The sequence below is a fragment of the Leucoraja erinacea genome, chromosome 29 (genome assembly GCF_028641065.1).
Source record: "Leucoraja erinacea ecotype New England chromosome 29, Leri_hhj_1, whole genome shotgun sequence".
NCBI classification, from domain to species: domain Eukaryota; kingdom Metazoa; phylum Chordata; class Chondrichthyes; order Rajiformes; family Rajidae; genus Leucoraja; species Leucoraja erinaceus.
Genome location: NC_073405.1, coordinates 26,575,822 through 26,597,184, shown reverse-complemented (window position 1 = coordinate 26,597,184; position 21,363 = coordinate 26,575,822). Strand labels below are relative to the sequence as shown.

General features: G+C 45.3%; 1 protein-coding gene across 1 annotated transcript in view; it reads left to right on the top strand.

Moving 5' to 3' along the window:
* The window catches only part of apc2 (APC regulator of WNT signaling pathway 2), a 127,657-nt gene that overhangs the window by 25,939 nt on the left and 80,355 nt on the right, over positions 1–21,363 (top strand). The window contains exons 2-5 of the mRNA XM_055658949.1: positions 1,862–1,952; positions 7,290–7,482; positions 10,684–10,792; positions 19,032–19,145. Coding sequence (XP_055514924.1) covers positions 1,862–1,952; positions 7,290–7,482; positions 10,684–10,792; positions 19,032–19,145 — 507 coding nt within the window. The remainder of the gene's footprint in view (positions 1–1,861; positions 1,953–7,289; positions 7,483–10,683; positions 10,793–19,031; positions 19,146–21,363) is intronic.

The window sequence follows — 21,363 nt, the reverse complement described above, 5'->3', positions numbered from 1 at the left end:
GACCTCTGAGACAGGATTGTGTTGAGACACAGATCTGGGGAAGGGTATAAAACAATTCCTGCAGCATTGCAACCTTCACGTGGTCCGTCCTGTTTCAACGAATGCAATCAACCTGGCGTGCACAATCAAATAAGATCAAATAGAACAAGTTGTCTTACGACTAGGCTGTGCACACCATATGCAAGAAGACCAGCATCTTGTGTCTATCTTTGGTTTAAACCAGCACCTGGAGTCTATGTTTGGTCTCTCCAAAACTTATGAGGTCACAAAATTATGGGAAGCATAGATAGGAGACAGTCGGAATCCTTCCACCCCACCCCAGTGGGAATGTCAAAGACTAGAGGGTATAGCTCAGAGTTTGCTTCCTGTCCTTTGGAGGAGCGGTTTCACTGTTAGCCAGCCAGCATGACGCAGCATTTCTGGGAATTTCATTAATGCAGTTCGTCAGAACTCTGAAATTGCACATGAAGCTTTTTGGGAGCTGCTCGGCCCCGGTTTACGATGCTCTTTTGGCCGCTGTTTCTGATGCGCTGATTAGAAGTGAGCAGGACATTCATTGCCTTGAGTGCAGCTGCATCATCCCCCGACACAGAGAGCCAAAAGCAACCCGAGTTACTAGCAGTAATCTTGCAGAACCATCTGCAGAGCAGCGAGATGAAAGCCAAATGCAGCGAGGCTTTGCAATTAAGTCTCCTTGCCTCTAAGTTGCAGTGTTTAAAAAAAAGTGCAGCGTGCAGCTGCTGTTTGCACGTGTGAGGAAGTTGATGTCACAATGCTGTTCTTTCCAGACTGGCTGCTCCTGTTTGCATTTAATGAACGCACAGTAGCAATGCTGTGGAATTAAAGCCAGTCACTTGGACCCTCTGATACATTGCACGGCGACCGTGCTTTTGAAGAATGGTCCAGATTCGCAGATATTGTGGCCAGGTGCAATACAAGGACAGCATGATGTATAGGGAGGAACTGCAGATGCGGGTGTAGACACAAACAGCGGGAGTTACTCAGCGGATCAGGCAGCATCTCTGGAGAACAGGAATCGCAAAAAGCATCATCTTCTGAGCGCTTGGCTGGAGAACGGTGGAAACAGCAAAATGCCTTGAAGTCTAGTTGCCGAGGCTGTTTGCTGTTCCTGCCAATAACAACTGAATCGTCTGCAGCTCCACACGACGCGTGGTTTAATCTTTGGAGTTTAATAAACACACTGGGCCCAGTACATGGAGTTATGCAGGAATTAAACGCGTCTGCATCCTTTGATCCAACAAGGTTTGAAAGAAGTGGCTGCTTTCACTATTTCAGCTCGGCAGGTGCCCCCTACACTGCTATGTAGTGGCCGTCGGGCGAGAAACGGATTCAATATTGATTCCTCTCGATGGCAGTGATGCGTGTCTCACATTTAGACGGGAATGAAAAATGAAGCGAAGGATTGCAGGATCAATAGCGGGACATTAACAATTTGCAAGATTACAACTGTTGTTTTTGTGTGTGTGTTTTTTGCACAGTCATGGGGGCATAACGTTAAAGTGACCTGACGCCGGCTCTTAACATCCAGGCTATTTATCAGTGAAGCCGAGGAGATCAGTGCCCTGACTTGCATCACTTGTCTGTGCACCAGTTATCGCCGCTGTCTAATACAGAAGAGTTTGCTGCCATAGGGTGTGGCGAGCAAATCTCCCCTTGGCATTCGCAAATTTGCAAATGCCATGTAAATAAAAGTGTCGCTTTGGAGCAGACACAATATAAGAGGATATTTTTTAATGGAAGCTTCTTCCACCTAACTGCATTTAGCCGTGTGTGTGTGTGGGGCGCACCTGTTAAAGGCAGGATGATCGGTGTACTTATCACCCTCAATTACCTACTCCAGGAGATGCTGAAGCAACTTCAGAACAAACTCGAGCAAGAGGCGAGCAACTTGGTTTCTACTGGGAGAAGCGACATCTTGGACCAGCTGACAGGTAGGACACAAGCTGATATCTTAATATGCAACGCTAACATCTCTGTTTGATTGAGTAATCACTGGCTAACCTGTTGTCAAAGATTCTCTCCACCCATCGCAGCCCCGCCCGCTACATTCACGATGGGCCGAATGGCCTTCTTACATAGATAATGGAGCAGCACAGCAAAGGAACAATATTTGTGCCAAATATGATGTCAAGTTAAACTGATCTCATCTGCCTGTACATGATCCATATCCCTCTATTCCCTGCAATTCCACGTGTATCTAAAAACGTAAATGCCACTGTTGTATCTGCCTCCACCAACACCTCTGGCAATGCGTTCCAGGTCCCCACTACTCTCTGTGGAAAATAAATCCTGCTCCGCACATCTCCATTAAACATTCCCCCTTGCACCTTACAGCTATGCCCTCTAGTGTCGACATTTTTTAAATGTTTCTGACTGTCTACCCTTTCTATGCCTCTCATAATTTTTTATACTTCTATCAATTCTTCCCCACAACCTCTGACATTCTAGAGAAAACAATCCAAGTCAATCGACCTCTCCCTGTAGCCGAGACCCTCTCATCCAGGAGGCATCCTGGTAAACCTCCTCTACACCCTCTCTAAAGCCTCCACAGGTAATTAGGTAATCAAAACTGCGTGCATTACTCCAAATGCAGCCTAACCACAGTCTTATAGAGCCGCAGGATGACTTCCCAACACTTATGTTCAAGAAGGAATTGCAGATGCTGGAAAATCGAAGGTAGACGAAACTCAGCGGGTGAGGCAGCATCTATGGAGCGAAGGGAATAGGCAACGTTTCGGGCCGAAACCTTTCTTCCTTTATGCCCTTCTTCCTGACTCTTATGCCCTTGTCAATGAAGACAATGATTCCACATACTGCCTTTACCACCCTATCGACGTGCTGCTACCTTCAGTGAACTATGAATTTGGACCAAGTTCCCTCTGCACATCAATGCCGTTCAGGTTCTTGCCATTAACTGTATACTTTCTCCTTGCATTCCCCTTTCATTCAAAATGCAACGCCTTGTACTTGCTCGGGTTAAACTCCATCTGCCATTTCTCCGCCCGATTGCTGCAACTAATCTAGATCCCACTGTATCTTCTGACAACCTTCCTCAAGGTCTGCAACTCCAATTTTGGTGTCGTCAGAAAAATTCCTCACCAACCCATCAACCCCGTTGTACCATCTTCTCTCTCGTATTCAAATCTGCTCTCCCAGTTCAAAGAATCCCTGATGTTATTTGGAAGAAGATCCCTGTTTAGAAATATCCTTAGTGACCAGGCTGACATTTGTCCTTCGACCAATATCACTGAAACCATATTATCCCTGCTCACACAAAGCTCCAAAGATGTACAGGTACTGTATGTGGGTTAATTGGCTTGGAGTATGTGTAAAATTGTCCCTAGTGTGTGTAGGATAGTGTTAATGTGCAGGGATCGCTGGTTGGTGAGGACTCGGTGGGCCGAAGGGCCTGTTTCCATGCTGTATCTCTATCACCCTGCCCCAGCTTTCTTTACCACCTAATCTCACTGAAGAAAGATCCCGACCCGAAAAGTCACCTATCCATGTTCTCCAGTGATGCTGCCTCACCAGCTGAGTTACTCCAGCACTTTGTGTCTTTTTGTGGTGCACCAACATCTGCACTTCCCCGTTTCTTGGAGTCTTTGGGGGAATATCATCTTGTAAACTGCTTAGGCTGGTAAAGGGGCTGAACACCTAATTCAATCAATAACTTTTTAAAACTTTCATTATCTTTTTGTAATATAAAAAATTCTAAAATTTTGAAAATCTAGGTTTTAGTTTTTTCTAGTATTGTTGGTACGTGCGGTCACATAAAAACACTGCTCCCACATGACCAATCACTCCTTGCCCATTCTTTCGATATATCTTTTAGACTTTCGAGATACAGCATTGAAACTGGCCCTTCGGCCCATCAAGTCTGCACTGATCAGCGATCACTCCAGACTATCCTAGACACTAGGGATAATTAGAATTTTTTTTTTTACCAAAGCCAATCTGCCCATCTTCAGAGTTTAGTTTATAGATACAGCCCGAAACCAGGCCCTTCGGCCCACCGAGTCCGAACCAACCAGCGACCCCCACACATTAACACCATCCTACACACACTGAGGACAATTTATACTTATACCAAACCAATTAACCTACAAACCTGTACGTCTTTGAAGTGTAGGAGGAAACCGAAGATCTCGGAGAAAACTTACGCAATCACGGGGAGAACGTACAATCTCCATACAGCCAGCACCCGTAGTCAGGATTGAACCCGTGTCTCTGGCACTGTAAGGCAGCAACTCTACCGCTGTGCCACCCCATAACTTACTACTGTGTATTCCAATACCAATTATATTATCTCTGGTTTTCAGTTTATTTCTCAAGGAATGTAAGCTAGTTACCAGCTTAAGCAAACACATTAATATACTTATGGAGCCGCTAGCAGAAGAAAATTAGTCAATGTCCTTGCTCACAGTGGAAGCAACTGCAGAATATTAGATTATGTGGGTATATTATGCATGGAAATGTCTCATCTGATCTAATATATTGATATAAATTTCTATTTGACACAAACCTAAACTAATCGTGTAAACTCTGCTCACAGTTTTTCACTGCATCTACTTGACACAGATTAAATATATCCCTGCAACAGTTGTGGAGCACAAAATAGGCTTCATGTGTTCAATTCGGAGTGTAACCTCAATGGCTAAAACTTTATGTACGGATCATGGAGTCATAGAGCCTTGCAGTAGGGAAAAGGGCCCTTCGACCCAACTCATCCATGCTAACCAAGATGACCCATCCAAAGCTAGTCCCATTTAAGGTCATGTCATAAGGAATTAGGCCATTCGGCCCATCAAGTCTACTCTGCCATTCAACCATGGCTGATCTATCTCTCCCTCCTAACCCCATTCTCCTGCCTTCTCACCATAACCTCTGACATCCGTGCTAATCAAGAATCTATCTATCTCTGCTTATAAATATTCACTGATGGCCTCCACAGATTCACCACTAAAGATATTTCTCCTCATCTCCTTCCTAAAAGAATGTCCTTTAATTCTGAGGCTGTGACCTCTGGTCTTAGACTCTCCCACTGGTGGAAACATCCTCTCCACATCCATTCTATCCAAGCCTTTCACTATTCTGTATGTTCCATTGAGGTCCCCCCTTATTCTTCTAAATTCCAGCGAGTACAAGCCAGTGCCGACAAACGCTCATCATAGGTTAACCTACTAATTCCTGGGATTATTCTTGTAAACATCCTCTGAACCCACTCCAGAGCCAGCACATCCTTCCTCAGATATGATGCCCAAAGTTGCTTACAATTAGCTTGCTTCCAGCTGATATCCCTCCTAACCTTTCCTATCCATGTACTTGCCCGAATGTTTATAAAATGTTGTTATCGGACCTGCCTCAACTATTTTCTCTGGCAGCTCACTCCATTTGCCCACTAAGGTTTCCCCTTGGGTTCCTAATAAATCTTTCCCCTTACACCTTAAACCTATGCCCTCTGCTTCTTGACCCCACCTTGCCTTGGAAAAAGACTGTGCATTCGCTCTAAAGGGCCTGTCCCACTGTACGAGGTAATTCAAGAGCTCTTCCGAGTTTAAAAAAAAAAAAATCAAACTCGTGGTAAGCACGTAGAATGTACGTCAGAGCTCAGGACGTCCCAAAGCGGCTCATAACGCTAACGGCAAGTGACTCGGGAAATGCGGTAAGCTCGTGAAGACTCGTTGAAAAATGTCCACGAGAGCCCCGAGTACCTACGAGCAGTTACCTACGAGCAGTTACCTACGAGCAGCTATTACCGTAATTCTCCAAGTTCACATCAGGGAAAACTCGGGAGAACTTGAATTACCTCGTACAGTGAGACAGGCCCTTAATTTACTTCAGGATTTTATACAGCTCTTTAAGATCGCCCCTCATTCTCCTGTGCTCCAAGGAATAAAGTCACTGCCTGCCCAACCTCTCCCTATAGCTCAGGCCCTCAGTCCTGGCAACATCATCATAAATCTTCTCTGCATCATTTCAATCTTAATAGCATCTTTCCTATTGCAGGGTGACCCAAAACTGTATGCAATAAGTGTGGCCTCACTAATATCTTGTGTAAATGTAACATAAAATTCCTCTTTCATTTTAATTTCCCTGACTGATGATGTCCAGCATGTCAAAAGTCTTCTTTACTATCTTCCAATTTCCCTCTGGGGATGAATAAAGTTGTATCCGTATTGTTATCTACCAGGGAGGCCACTATCAGTACTTGCACTCTGAGCTCCCTTTGCTCCATAACACTCTCCAGGGCCCTAACATCATGTAAACCTCCTCTGGACCCTCTCCAGAGCCAGCACGTCCTTCCTCAGATATGGTGCCCAAAATTGCTCACAATTAGCTAGCTGGTATCCCTCTGAACATTTCCTATCCATGTACCTGCCCTAATGTGTATAAAATGTTTTTATTCATGCCGTGTACATTCTCATCCACATTATTGATATACATGATAAACTGCAAATGCACTGATCCCCGAGGCACACCACTAGTTACAGGCCTCCAGTCTGAAGGGCAACATACCAACACCACAGGTACACAAAAATGCTGGAGAAACTCAGCTGGGTGCAGCAGCATCTTTGAAGCGAAGGAAATAGGCAACGTTTTGGGCCGAAACCCTTCTTCAACCTGCACGACTTTGGAATGTGGAAGGAAACCACAGCAGCCAGAAAAAACCCACAGGGAGAATGTACAAACTCTGTACAGACAGCAACCATAGTCAGGATTGAACCCGGGGCTCTGGTGCTTGTAAGGCAGCGACTCTAACTCTACACCATCGTGCTGCCCTCAAAATACAAGGAGGCCACAGACACTACTAGAGATGCAGATTTATAGAGTCATACTGAACTGAACCATGCCCTGCAGCCCAACTAGTTCATGCCTATCAAATTGCCCCAACCAATCTGGTCCCATTTACCCATGCCTGGCCCATATCCCACTAAACCTTTCCTATCCATGTACTTGTCCAAGTGTCTATTAAATGCTGTTATTGTGGCTGCCTCAACTACCCCCACTGGCAGCTTATTCCTGTAGTTCAATTATTGATAGTTGATAGATTAATAAGAAAAGTTATGGGTTGGGTATTGGGGAGAGATATATAAATTATTGATGGGTAGGAAGGAACTGCAGATGCTGGTTTTCACACCTTACCCTTCCTTATCTCTGGGTCCCTCTCTCCCCTGACTCTCGGGCTGAAGATGGGTCTAGACCCGAATCGTCACCCATTCTTTCTCTCTAGGTTTCAAGGTCAAATATTTCTTTGTTCTCTTGTGTAGAGCTGAACACCGATATTGCCAGTCTGTGCGACAACAAGTGGCAATCGAACATGGTGTGCACGGGACCCGGCAGATTTACACTGGACCAGGCATTTGAGAGAAATCAGGCGCACCCTACAACTCCGCTGGCCCAAGACTACGTGCCTCGCCCACACGGGCGATTGGAGCACCTGGAGGAACTCAACGAAGAAAGGTAACTGGCTTAAATGATCTCAAAGCTGCACAACTCTCTTAGATCCATAATCCAAGATGGCGCCCAAGACCGGCGACCCTTTGAGCGCTGGTCCAAAAAATGGATCTGCCATCATTCATTATGATCGCTTCACTCTTCCAAACGTCCACTCCACCAGCAGCATTTCTTTCTCTGTCTAGAGGTATCTATTTACTGTGGTCGGCTTGATTGTAATAATGTATAGTCTTTCCGCTGACTGGATAGCAAGCAACAAAAAAAGTTTTTCACTGTACCTCAGCACACGTGACACTAAACTGAATTAATCTAAACTAAACTATGGAAATTCCACCTGAATGTCCGACTAGTTGTCGAAAATGAAACCACAGTTGGAGACTCTTTAGCCGAGTGAAACGGCCTCTCAATATTTACCCTATCAAACCCTTTGAGGATGTTAGACGCTTCAGTGTAATCTGTTCTCGTGTTTCCAAACCCCCGACAATATAGTTTAGGAACGAACTGCAGATACTGATTTACAATGAAGATAAACACAAAATGCTGGAGTAACTCAGCGGGTCAGGCAGCATCTCTAGAGAAAAGGAGTAGTGTTGTGTATGAGAATATGATTTGCATATTTGAATGATTTGGGCGATTGTACGCATGTGCGGGGGGGCGATAACAATACAACAAGCATGTTAACTACTAGTGTGTTCCGAGTCTTACTTTGAGTCTGATTCCAGCATAAATACATAACAATTTGGCGACGAGGATGGGATCCCGCTAACAGGAACAGAATTGCGGTTGATTGAGGTTTTCTCACGATCGGACAGGAAGTTAAAGACGAGAGAGGGAACAGCCAAAATGGAGGTTTACTATTAATGATCTGAAAAGAGGGAGATTAAATGACAAAGGCTGAAAACGTGGAGCAATGGGGGTGGAGAAGAGTGCCAATTGGTGTCAAGTCAACTTCATTATTAGGGAGGGAATTAATTAAACTGGAAGAAAATATTCATGGGTTTGAGGAATCAGTTGGGACGAAGGGCAAAAAAATAACCCACTTTGGCTCCATGTTTTACAAAGATTGCGTGGTTTAAAATGTGCGTCTGAATACTTAGGATAGATAAATGGACCTAGGGATATAATATAGGAGAATAAAATATTTACAATCGATGCATTAGCATGGATATCTTCACACCAAAAGGGCTAAATGTTCAGAGTAACGTTTGGAATGTTCAGAATGATTCGACAAGGAAGGGATGTGGCTATAAGGGATTTATATGCAATCTCTCATGCTTTGTGACTGTGGGTATAGCCTACCAGGGTGAAGACCACTCCCATACACTCCTGCTCTGTGCCAGCAACCAAGTATCTGTAATGAGGGGCTCTTGAAAATGAGGATGGGTTTAATAAAGAGAGATTAATGAGGAGTGATTCTCGAATGGCAGGCTGCTAACATATATATGTGTGTGTGTGTATATGTATATACAATGTATATGTGTGTGTGTGTGTGTATGTGTGTGTGTGTATATATATATATATATACACATACAATATAAATATACATACGTTTGTGTATATATGTACACAATATATATGCGCGCACACACATACAGGTGCATATATGTGTGTGTGTATATATCTCTACATCTACATAGATCTTATAGATCTATAGAAACACACACACACACACACACCCACACACCCACACACCCACACACACCCACACACCCACACACACACACACACACACACGGGTGTATATATATGTGCATACATGCACACACGCACACAACACCTGAGGAGCTCTCGTGAAGTAAATTCCTCCACTTATTCTGTGAGAATAGGAACTTTGTTTCTATCCAAGACTGTTAAACCATCAAACACTAACACCCAATTTAATGTTATTGATTTTATCTTTCATTGGACAGGATGAAAACATTTGCCGTAAAATCAAAATCATATTTTAATGGGGGTGACATTGGAATGGGCGAATTATATTTGTAAGCAGTTTCTTCCCGTCTCATTGTCTGAAGACAATAAAGCAAGGATATTAAACAGCTCTGCAGATGCATGTCTCCTATTGGCTCTATGCTCAAGTCTGTTGTTCACTGTAGACGCTGTTCAAGGTGCAGTGATATTGGAGCTTTGGTCAGATGTGGGCGGCACAGTGGCACAGCGGTGGAGGTGCTGCCTTACAGCACCAGAGACCCTCATGAGCTACTATCTATCTCAAGGGTGACCATCGCATAATCTTTAATTAGACTTACAGGCGTACATGTTTGTAGGTTAATTGGCTTGGTAAATGTAAAAATTGTCTCTAGTGGGTGTAGGATAGTGTTAATGTGCGGGGATTGCTGTTGGGCCGGACCTGGTGGGCCGAAGGGCCTGTTTCCGTGCTGTATCTCTAAACTAAACTTTACTCGACTTTAACTTGGACTAAACATTACCCCCTTTAGCATGTATCTTTAGCTTAGTCTTTAGTTTAGTTAAGAGATACAGCATGAAAACGGACTCTTCGCCCCTCGGAGTCCGCGACGTGCAGTTATCCCCGCACACTAACATTATCTACCCTACACACGCTAGGGACAATTTATAATTTTACCAAGCCAATTAGATTACAAACCTGTACCTCTTTGGAGTGTGGGAGCAAACCGGAGCACCTGGAGAAACCCCACACGGGTGCTCCGGTTTCCTTTCATGTTCTAAAGACATGCGGATTTGCAGGATAATTGGCAACTATAAATTACTCCTGGTGTGTAGGACGTGGATGCAAAAGTGAGATAATATAGAACGATCCTGTGGATGGGCGATCGATCGATGGCTGGCGACAACTCGGTGGGCCGAAGATGCTGTTTCCCCGCTGTATCTCCAAACGAAACAAAACCTTTGCTGGTTTAGAATGAAAACACTGTAAAATCAAAATCGCAATTTAAAGGGGGTGACATTGGAATGAGGAAATTAAATATGTAAGCACTTTTCGTAATAATAACAATGGGATAACTGCCAGATTATGTGGTGTCAAAGGTTGCGGGGAGAAGGCAGAAAAATGGGGTTGAGAGGGAAAGATGGATCAGCCGTGATTGAATGGTGGAGTAGACTCGATGGGCCGAATGGCCTAATTCTGCCCCTATGTCTTATCAACATAAACCCCTATGTCTTATGAACTTAATTCTGCCCCTATGTCTTATGAACATCTTATATCTTCTTATGTTTGTTCTTCCGTAGAGCACTGCTTCTTTCCGAGATTGAAAAGGAAGAGAAGGAGAAGGCATTTTATTGTGCGCAGATCCAGAATCTTGGCAAGCGAGCGGATGAGATGCTACAAATCAGAAGCGTAAGTACAACAGCGTCTGAAAGCCCAGCCTGTGAATCTTGGTTCACAGCCATCTCCAAAGACACTTCCACAGAACCATGGAGATTTAAGGGGCAGATGAGTCCACTTTATCCCGTCACTGCCAAAGAGTTATTAAATTGAAAGGCAGAACGGTTATTGAAAGATTTAAAGATACAGCAAGGAAACAGGCCCTTCAGCCCACCGAGTCCATGCCGACCATCGATCACACTGGTTCTATGTTATCCCACTAATCTCATTCACTCCCTACGCACCAAGGGCAATTTACAGAGGGCCAATTAACCTACAACCCTGAAGACACAAAATGCTGGAGGAACTCGGTGGGACAGGCAGCATGTTCAAGAAGGAACTGCAGATGCTGGAAAATCTAAGGTAGACAAAAGTACTGGAGAAACTCAGCGGGTGAGGCAGCATCTATGGAACGAAGGAAATTGGCAACGTTTCGGGCCAAAACCCTTTTTCAGACAGCATCTCTGGAGAGAAGGAACGGGTGACGTTTCGGGTCGAGACCCTTCTTCAGACTCTGAAGAAGGATCTCAACCCGATACTTCTTCAGGGTCTGAAGAAGGGTCTCGACCCGAAACGTCACCCATTCCTTCTCTCCAGAGATGCTGCCTGTCTCGCTGAGTTCCTCCAGCATTTTGTGTCTATCTTCGGTTTAAACTAGCATCTGCAGTTCCCTCCTACACATAACCTATAACCCTGCACGTCTTTGGGATGTGGGAGGGAACCGGAGGGTCTGGAGGAAACCCATGCAGTGACAGGGAGAACTTGCAAACTCCACACAGGCAGCATCAGAGGTCGGGATCAAACCGGGGTCTCTGGCGCTACCAGCTGCACCACTGTGACGCGTTTAAATCTAAACTCGTGTTCCATCACTTCAATCACCACTTTGAAGATTTTGTGATCAATTGTAACTTCTCAGACTCTATCGTTAGGAGTACCTGCTGACTACTTGAAAATTTACTACGGGTTGGTGTGGGCCTAAAGACCAATCAAGGCACAATGTTCTCGGATAATATGTAATTTTCCAGCCAAAATGATAATTATATTTTAGTGTTAGCTTACTGTTTTTTTTAATCCACCTCTGAGGGTCATGATTGAATGTTAGTATTAGGTCATAAATGATAGCAGAATTAGTCCATTCGGCCCATCAAGTCTACGCCATTCAATCATGGCTGATCCCTCTCAACCCCCTTTCCCTCTCAACTCCACATAACCCCTGACACCCGTACTAATCAAGAATCTATCTATCTCTGGCATAAAAATATCCATTGACTTGGCCTTCACTGCCGTCTGTGACAATTAATTCTACAGATTCACCGCCCTATGACGAAAGAAATTCCTCCTCGCCTCCTTCCAAAAGGTGCGTCCTTTTATTCTGAGGCTATGACCCTAGCCTCTCCCACTAGTGGAAACATCCTCCCAACATCCACTGTATCCAGGCCTACACAACAAATCTGTCACCATTCTGAGCACGGGAGACACAACTTTAATCCGCGTCAGACAGCAGGGGGCAGCACAGTGGTGCAGCGGTAGAGTTGCTGCCTTATGGCGCCAGAGTCACGGGTTCGATCCTGACGTTCGGTACTGCTTCGGGGAGAAGGCAGGAGAATGGGGATAAGAGAATGGTGTAGTAGACTCGATGGGCCGAATGGCCTAATTCTGCTCCTATGTCTTTCGGTCTTACCGATTGGACAGTCAAAATTTATCCCTAAAATAAAAAAAATCTTGATGCTGGTAGTTTGAGATATATAAAAAGACAGAACATTCTGGAAATATTCTGCAGGCCGGGCAGAATCTGTCAAAAAATTTTGAAGAAGGGTCTCGACTAATTAAGAATCTATCTATCTCTGCCGTAAAAATATCCACAGCCTTCTGTGGCAAATAATTCCACAGATTCACCACCCTCTGACTAAATACATTTCTCTTCATCTCCTTCCTGAAAGAACGTCCTTGAATTCTGCGGCTATGACCTCTAGTTCTAGACTCTCGCACTAATGGAAACATGGATGTGTACGGCAAGTTTTTACTCAAAGGGTGTGTGGAACGCACTGCCAAGGGTGATAATGGAAGCAGATACAACCGTGGACACTGAGAAGCTTTTAGATAGGCAGACGGATATGGAGGGACATGGATTACATGCAGGCAGAGGAGATTAGTTTATCATGTTCGGCATGGACATTGTGGGCCAAAGGGACCTTTTCTGTCCTGCACTGTTCTCTGTTCTAGTTGAGAGAGAGCGAGAGAGAGAGAGTAATTTTAACACAGACAGCGTGGGTGAGACTAATAGGACAAAGGGGATATCTCTGATAGGGTGAGGCGAGGGTTACCATGGTGATAGTGGCTGTGGATGAAGTAATGTTTTTGATAGTTTAATGAGGGAAAGAGAGGGAGAGGGAAATAGAGGGAGATGGAGAGAGGGGGGGGAGAGGGAAAATATATATATATATATATAGAGAGAGAGAGAGAGGGAGATAGAGAGAACGAGACATAGGGAGATGGAAAATAGAGAGAGGGAGGGAGAGAGAGAGATGAAAAGAGAGAGAGGGAAAGATATATAAGAGAGAGAGAAAAATATATATATAGAGAAATATATAGAGAGAGAGAGCTGCAAGGTAAGTTTTAAAGAGAGCGCGTTAACTGAAGCTGTTGAATTCAATATTGAGTCTTGCATCACCTTCAGGTAAAGATGAACAAAACAAACTGCTGGGAAAACTCAGTGGGTCAGGCAGCATCTATGGAAGGAATAGACAGACTACCTATCGGGTCGAGACCCTTCCCCGATCTAAAACTTTGTCTGAAGATTCTGATGAAGGGAGCCTTCCAGAAGCTTCCTCTGTCCATTCCCTACACTAACCCGTTGAGTTTCTCCAGCACTTTGTGTTTGGCTGATGATTCCAGCATCTGCAGTTCCATGTGTCTGCGTTTTACTGCTCCATTGTGAAATCTCCTCAAGGTGTGCCCACTTTGAAGCGGTTCGCCTCCTCTCTGTGACGCGAGGCCTGTGAGACCCTCTCTCGTGGCTCCCCTTGTGATTCCTGCTCTTTGTCCATGTTCTCGCTGGGACTCTCTGCTTCAGACGTGTCTCTTTCCTGCGCCTGAAGAAGGGGGCGGCACGGTGGCTCAGCGGGTAGAGCCGCTATCTCAGTGTCAGAGACCCAGGTTCGATTCTGACCTCGGCTGCTGCCTGTGTGGAGTATGCACGTTCTCCCTGTGACCACGTAGGCTTCCTCTGGGTCCTCTGGTTTACTCCCACAACCCAAAGACATGCGGGTTTGTAGGTTAATTGTCCTCTGCAAATTGTCCTTAGCGTGCAGTTAAGATTTATTCCCTTTACTTCCTTAATTGGGCAGCTTACACCCAATAGGCATGAACATTGACTTCTCCAACTTCAAGTAACCCTTGATACTTCAGCCTTCAGTCTGAAGAAGGGTCTCGACCCGAAACGTCACCCATTCCTTCTCTCCACAGATGCTGCCTGGCCTGCTGAGTTACTCCAGCTTTTTGTGCCCATCTTGTGTTGAAACCAGCATCTGCAGTTCCTTCCTACACACTTCACGTGACTCTTGCTTTCCCTCTCCCTCCATCCATCTCCCTTCCCAGTTCTCCGACCAGTCTTACTGTCTCCGACTACATTTTTCCTGTTTGCTTTGTTATTACCTTCTCCCAGCTAACAATGATCTATTCTACATTATCCTTGATCTCCATTCCCTTTGCCCTGTTTTCATACCTTACACTTCCATATCTATGCATCTCCCTGTCCCCTGACATCAATCTGAAGAAGGACCTCGACCCGAAACGTCACCCATTCCTTCTCTCCACAGATGCTGCCTATCCTGCTGAGTTACTCCGGCATTTTCTGTCTATCTTCGGTTTAAACCAGCATCTGCAGTTCCTTCCTCCCATCTCTCTCCATCTACTTTAATTTCCATTCTCCTCGTCTTTCCTTATCAGACACCCTTTTGTCCCCTTTGTCACCTCTAGCTTTTGCCATTTGCTCCACCCATCTGCCAATAAGCCCCCTATCCCCCTCCCCCTCTCCTCACCTGTATCTATATCTCTTAAGATAGATACAAAATGCTTGAGCAACTCGTAGACATAGACACAGAAAATAGGTGCAGGAGGAGGCCATTTGGCCCTTCGAGCCAGCACAGCCATTCATTGTGATCATGGCTGATTGTCCCCTATCAATAACCCGTGCCTGCCTTCTCCCCATATCCCTTGATTCCACCAACCCTTAGAGCTCTCTCTTAAATCCACCCAGTGATTTGGCCTCCACAGCCCTCTGTGGCAGGGAATTCCACAAATTCACAACTCTCTGGGTGAAAACGTTTTTTTTCTCACCTCAGTCTTAAATGGCCTCCCCTTTATTCTAAGGCTGTGGCCCCTGGTTCTGGATTCGCCCAACATTGGGAACATTTTTCCTGCATCTAGCTTGTCCAATCATTTTATAATTTTATATGTTTCTATAAGTTCTCCCCTCATCCTTCTAAACTCCAGTGAATACAAGCCTAGTATTTTCAATCTTTCCACAGCAGGTCAGGCAGCACCTCTGGAGAAAGCAAGTAGCTGATATTTCAGGTCCAGACCCTTCTTCAGGCCCTATCCATCTATCCATTATCACTTGCCTGGCTTTGCCCCACCTCATCTCTATCTTACAGCTTTCTCCCCCCCCACCCCACCTCGCCTCATTCAGTCAGAAGAAAGGTCCCGACCTGAAACACCGTCTGTCCATTCCCTCCACAGATGCTGCCTGACCTACTGGGTTCCTCCAGCACTTTTGTTTTTTGTTCGAGATCCCAGCATCTGCAGTTACTCGTGTCTCCGTCCCTCTTTGTGTGATATAACCCTGTGGAAGATGGGGCCAGAAAGCAACCTCTAATCGAATTCAAAGTGCCGGAGTAACTCAGCGGGTCAGGCAGCCACTCCAGAGAACATAGATAGATGATGTTCCAGGCTGGGACCCTTCTTCTGAAGAAGATTCTCCCTGAATCACAGCACCACAATATCCACATTATATCTGAGCTAGTTCCATGGAAGAATCAATCAAGAATCAATTCTCCCCAGATCATGCACATTTTCCCATTACAAATATCTCGGCACAGTGGTGCAGAGGCAGAGTCACTGCTTCATTGAGCCAGAGGCCTGGTTTAGATCCTAACTACGAGTGCTGTCTGTATGGAGTTTGTACCTTCTCCCTGTGACCAGGTGGGTTTTCTCCGGGTTATCTGGTTTCCTCCCACATTTCAAAGACGTGCAGGTTTGTAGGTTATCTTGCTTCGGTAAATTGCCCCTGGTGTGTAGGTTGCAAAACTGGGATAACATATGCGTAATCATTGGTCAGTGTGGACTTGATGGGCCGAAGAGCCTGTTTTCTCTCTGTATCTCTGAACTAAACTAAATCTCTCCAAATCTCTTTTGAAAGCTCCTATTGAATCTGCTTCCTCTACCCTATAGGGAAGTGTACTCCAAAGCATGTGATTTTACACTTACTGTTCTGAAGTAGGGTCCTGACCTGAAACGTCACCTATCCATGATCTCCAGAGACACTGCCTGACCCGCTGAGTTACTCCAGCAGTGTGCATCTTTTTTTTTTTTGTAAACCAGCATCTGCAGTTCTTTGTATCCTCTATCCGGATTCAATCTTGTGAATGAACAGGAGTTAATGCAATAAATATTTTCTTTCAATGAATGAAGCCTGTTTGCAGGAGGATGACACAGGCATAGTGGGGACGAGCAGTAACCATAGTAACGCTGATTAAATAGGGAGCGGGAGACAGAAATGGCCCGTGGGGAGCGATGGTTTGCCTCATGTATTCCTGACTCTAAGAAAGTGGCTTTCATGGTGAAAATGTTCACATGCTCGCACATGTTTAAAAACTCCATTAGTCTGAGGTGGACTTTTAATCTTGAGCCAAAACTCCGACCTTCTGTCTTACTTAGTTTCAAATGAGTGTCTCCGCTTTTGGGCCTTTCACAGTGTAGTCTTTGTGCAATGATTTTTTTTTTTTCTTTTCTTGACGATATTAGCTTCCAGTTTCCGAACTAATGGCTGTTAGGACCCAAAATGGTGGCACAGCGGTAGAGTTGCTACTTTGCAGCGCCAGAGCCCGGAGTACCTGGAGAAAACCCATTCAATCCTGACGATGGATGTATGGAGTTTGCACGTTCTCCCTGTGATCATGTGGGTTTTCTGTGGGTGCTCTGGTTTCCTCCCACATTCAACAGGTTTGTAGGTTAATTGCCTTAAATTGCCCCTAGTGTGTAGGATAGAACTCGTGTATGGGGGATCGCTGGTGGCTGGTGGGCTGCAGGGCTTGTTTCCCCGCAGTATCTCTAAGCTAAACTAAACTGGTATAGTACTACACCATCCACATTATATCTGAGCTAGTTCCATGAAAGAATCATTCATTCCTGCTTTTTTCCCATTCCAAGTATCTCCCGAAATCCTTTTTGAAAGCCATGTCAATGGATATTTTTAAGGTAGTGATGGATAGATTCTTGATTAGTACAGATGTCAACTGGTTATTGGGAGAAGGCAGGAGAATGGGGTTGAGGGGGAAACATAGTTCAGCCGTGATTGAATGGCGGAGTAGACTTGATTGGCCAAACGGCCTAATTCTTGTCCTATCCCTTATGGACATGGAAGCTCCTATTAAATCTGCCACCTCCACCCTTTCCGGAAGTGCAGTCCAATGTGTGGGATTTGTTGAATAAAAGATTTCCTCCTCATCTCCCTCTGGGTTTCTAGTCCATTATCGTGTCCTCTAGTTCCCAACCTTGCCTCTGGAAACAATTTCTCACCATCTACTCAGTCGATGTCCTTCATCACTTGAACAATTCTATTGAACTTGCCCCTGTTCCTCTCTGACCTCCACTTCTCCCCATATTCCTTGACTCTGCTATCTTTAAGAGCTCTATCTAACTCTCTCTCTTGAAAGCATCCGGAGAACCGGCCTCCACCGCCCTCTGAGGCAGCGAATTCCACAGACTCACAACGCTCTGTGAGCAAAAGTTTTTCCTCATCTCCGTTCCCAATGGCCTAACCCTTATTCTTAAACTGTGGCCCCTGGTTCTGGACTCCCCCAACATCGGGAACATGTTTCCTGCCTCTAGCGTGCCCAAACCCTTAATAATCTTAAATGTTTCAATAAGATATCCTCTCATCCTTCTAAACTACAGATAATACAAGCCCATCTGCTCCATTCTCTCAGCATATGACAGTCCCGTCATTCCGGGAATAAACCTTGTAAACCTACGCTGCACTCCCTCAATAGCAAGAATGTCCATCTTCAAATTTGGAGATTTGGTCAGAGCTTTAATTATTAGAGTCAGGAAGTCATCATGCAGCTTTATAAGACTTTGGTTCGGCAATATTTGGAGTAGGGATATAAGGTAGGGACTCTGAACCTTCTTCCCAGGGTGCAAATGTCAAAGGCCAGAGGGCAAAGCTTTAAGGTGAGGGGAGCAACCCTTAATGGAGATATGCGCGGCAAGTTTTAGTACAGAGAGGGAAGTGGGTGCCTGGAACGTGCTGGCAGGGCTGGTGGTGAAGGCAGACACAATCGAGGCATTTAAGAGGCTTTTTGTTTTGCACATGGATATGCAGGGAATGGAGGGATATAGATTATGTGTAGGCAGAGGGAAATAGTTTATCCCTGCTGTATTACTCCAGTACTTTGTATCTTTTTTTGTTAACCAGCATCTGCAATTCCTTGTTTCTTCTTAGTTTATCTTAATAAGGTGCTGAGCGCAGCCATTGTAGGCTGAAGGGCCTGTTCCCGTGCTTTTGGACTTAGATACGAGTCCGAAACGGGCCCTTCAGCCCACCGAGTCCATGCCGACCAGTGATCACACCAGCACGATACCACACACTAGGGACAATTTACAATCTTACCAAAGCCAATTTACCTACCAACCTGTAACGTCTTTGGAGTGTGAGAGGAAACCAGAGCACCCGGAGAAAACCCACTCATTCACAAGGAGAACGTACAAACTCCTTATAGACGGCATCTATAGTCAGGATCGAACCCGCGTCTCTGGTGCTGAAAGGCAGCAACTCTATCGCTGAACCACTGTGCCGGCCCTAATATAGTTCTATGTTCTATCTTCTATGATATCCATATGTTTTGATTGAATAGATGGAATGATATGCTTTTGAAACTGAATATCATTGGTTTGGTTTTGATGTATATTCAATGGTTTACCCCTCCTTCAGGTTTCGAAGCACATGGACCTGATTCGGCAACAGCTACAGTATGAGGCTCATCAGATCAAAGCCATTATTGAGGAGAGATACGGGACAGGTGACAGCACAACTGAACGACTCCAGGTAACAACTACCACACACACTCATTACATCGGCAGCTTCACCTTTCAATTATAATCTCGGAGAGTCACTGGACTTTCTGAACAATAAGAAGTCTGCCTTGCTCTGGTATTGTTATCATGCTAGTCAAGGTGCACCAAGAACATCGTGCTGCATTTAAGTAATACTTTTAGTGTAGTAAAATAATCAAAGCATGACATGGGAATGTTATTGAATGACACAATATTGGGACAGATCTTGTTATAAGTGGAACGATGAAAGGAGTGTGATAAGGAGAAAGAGTTGGAATAGTTTAGGAGGGCATTCCGCAGTTGAGGAACAGTGGCGCAGCGGTAGAGTTGCTGCCTCTCAGCGCCGGAGACCCAGGTTCGATCCTGACTCCGGGTGCCATCTGTATGAAGTTTGTACATCCTCCCTGTGACCACACGGATTTTCTCCGGTAGCTCCAGTTTCTTCCCACACTCCAAAGACGTACAGGTTTGTAGGTTATTGGCTTGGTGTAATTGTAAATTGTCCCTAGTGTGTGTGTGTAGGATAGTGTTAGTGTGCGGGGATCGCTGGTCAGTGCGGACTCGGTGGGCCGACGGGCCTGTTTCTGCGCTGTATCTCTAAACTAAACTTAAAATAATCAAGGGGAAATCGGAGGGACAAATATGCCGGAGATTGTAGACAACTGCAAGACCAACGTGGTTGTCATTAACTTGAAGATAGTAATGGATAAGGACAGGGCTGGTCTACAAGTTGAGGGTCTGCCCCACTTGGGCGTCATTTGCGCATCACGCAGATGGCGCGCTAAGATTTCGTACATCCTGGGGCGCCACACGTGACCGCGCGTCACTGCCTATGTCACCGTGCACCATGCGCGCATCATGTGCGCGGCACGACCCATGCGTCATGGCGCGTAAGTGATGTTGCTTAAATTACGTGCAAATGACGCCCAAGTTTGACAGGCCCTTTAAAGGTCTAAACTGAGGCAAGGCCATCTTTGATGGTATTCGACAGGAACTTGGATAAGATTATTGGGTTGGGTTGTTTACACTTTAGATTTGAGAGATATAGCTCGGAAACATAGAAATTAGGTGCAGGAGTAGGCCATTCGGCCCTTCGAGCCTGCACCGCCATTCAATATGATCATGGCTGATCATCCAACTCAGTATCCCGTACCTGCCTTCTCTCCATACCCCCTGATCCCCTTAGCCACAAGGGCCACATCTAACTCCCTCTTGAATATAGCCAATGAACTGGCCTCAACTACCCTCTGTGGCAGAGAGTTCCAGAGATTTCACCACTCTCTGTGTGAAAAAAGTTCTTTCTCATCTCAGTTTTAAAGGATTTCCCCCTTATCCTTAAGCTGTGACCCCTTGTCCTGGACTTCCCTAACATCGGGAACAATCTTCCTGCATCTAGCCTGTCCAACCCCTTAAGAATTTTGTAAGTTTCTATAAGATCCCCTCTCAATCTTTCTAAATTCTAGCCCTTCAGCCCACCGAGTCCGCGCAGACCAGTGATCACCTGTAAAGCGGAAGGAGATTGGACTTTATTGCCTTCCATCGCAGTGAGGAATGTGGGGAATCCGCTGTGGTGGATGTTTATGTTAACCTTTATGTAGTTGTGTGTCGTTGCCTTTTTTGGCATGACTGTATGGTAATCTGAATTTCACTGTATCTTAATTGGTACATGTGACAATAAACTGACCTTGGAACCAGCACTATCTACACACGAGGGATAGTTTACAATTTTACTGAAGCCAATTAACCTACAGACCTTTACATCTTTGGAGTGTCGGGAAGAAACCAGAGCATCCAGAGAAAACCCATGAGGTCACGGGGAGAACGTACAAACTCCGTACAGACAGCACCCGTGGCCAGGTTCGAACCCAGATCTCTGAACCTTTGGGGCCTCGAATACGCAGGGACTACTCTCGAACATAAAGGAGAGTTACAAAGACCTCCTAGGACCTTGTGTCGGCCATGCTGCGAGTATGAGTCGGGGGCAAACTCTTCTAAACTCGCCAATTAGATCGTTGCAGTGGGACAGCCCCTTAAGGGAATAACGTTTAGTGCGAGGCAAAGTCAGCAAGTCCGATCAAGGAAGGTCCTAGGGTCACCAACGAGATTGATAGTAGTTCAGGACTGCTCTCCGGTTGTGTTAGGATGGTTCAGTTACCTGATAACAGCTGGGAAGAAACTTTCCCTGAATCTGGAGGTGTGCGTTTTCACAC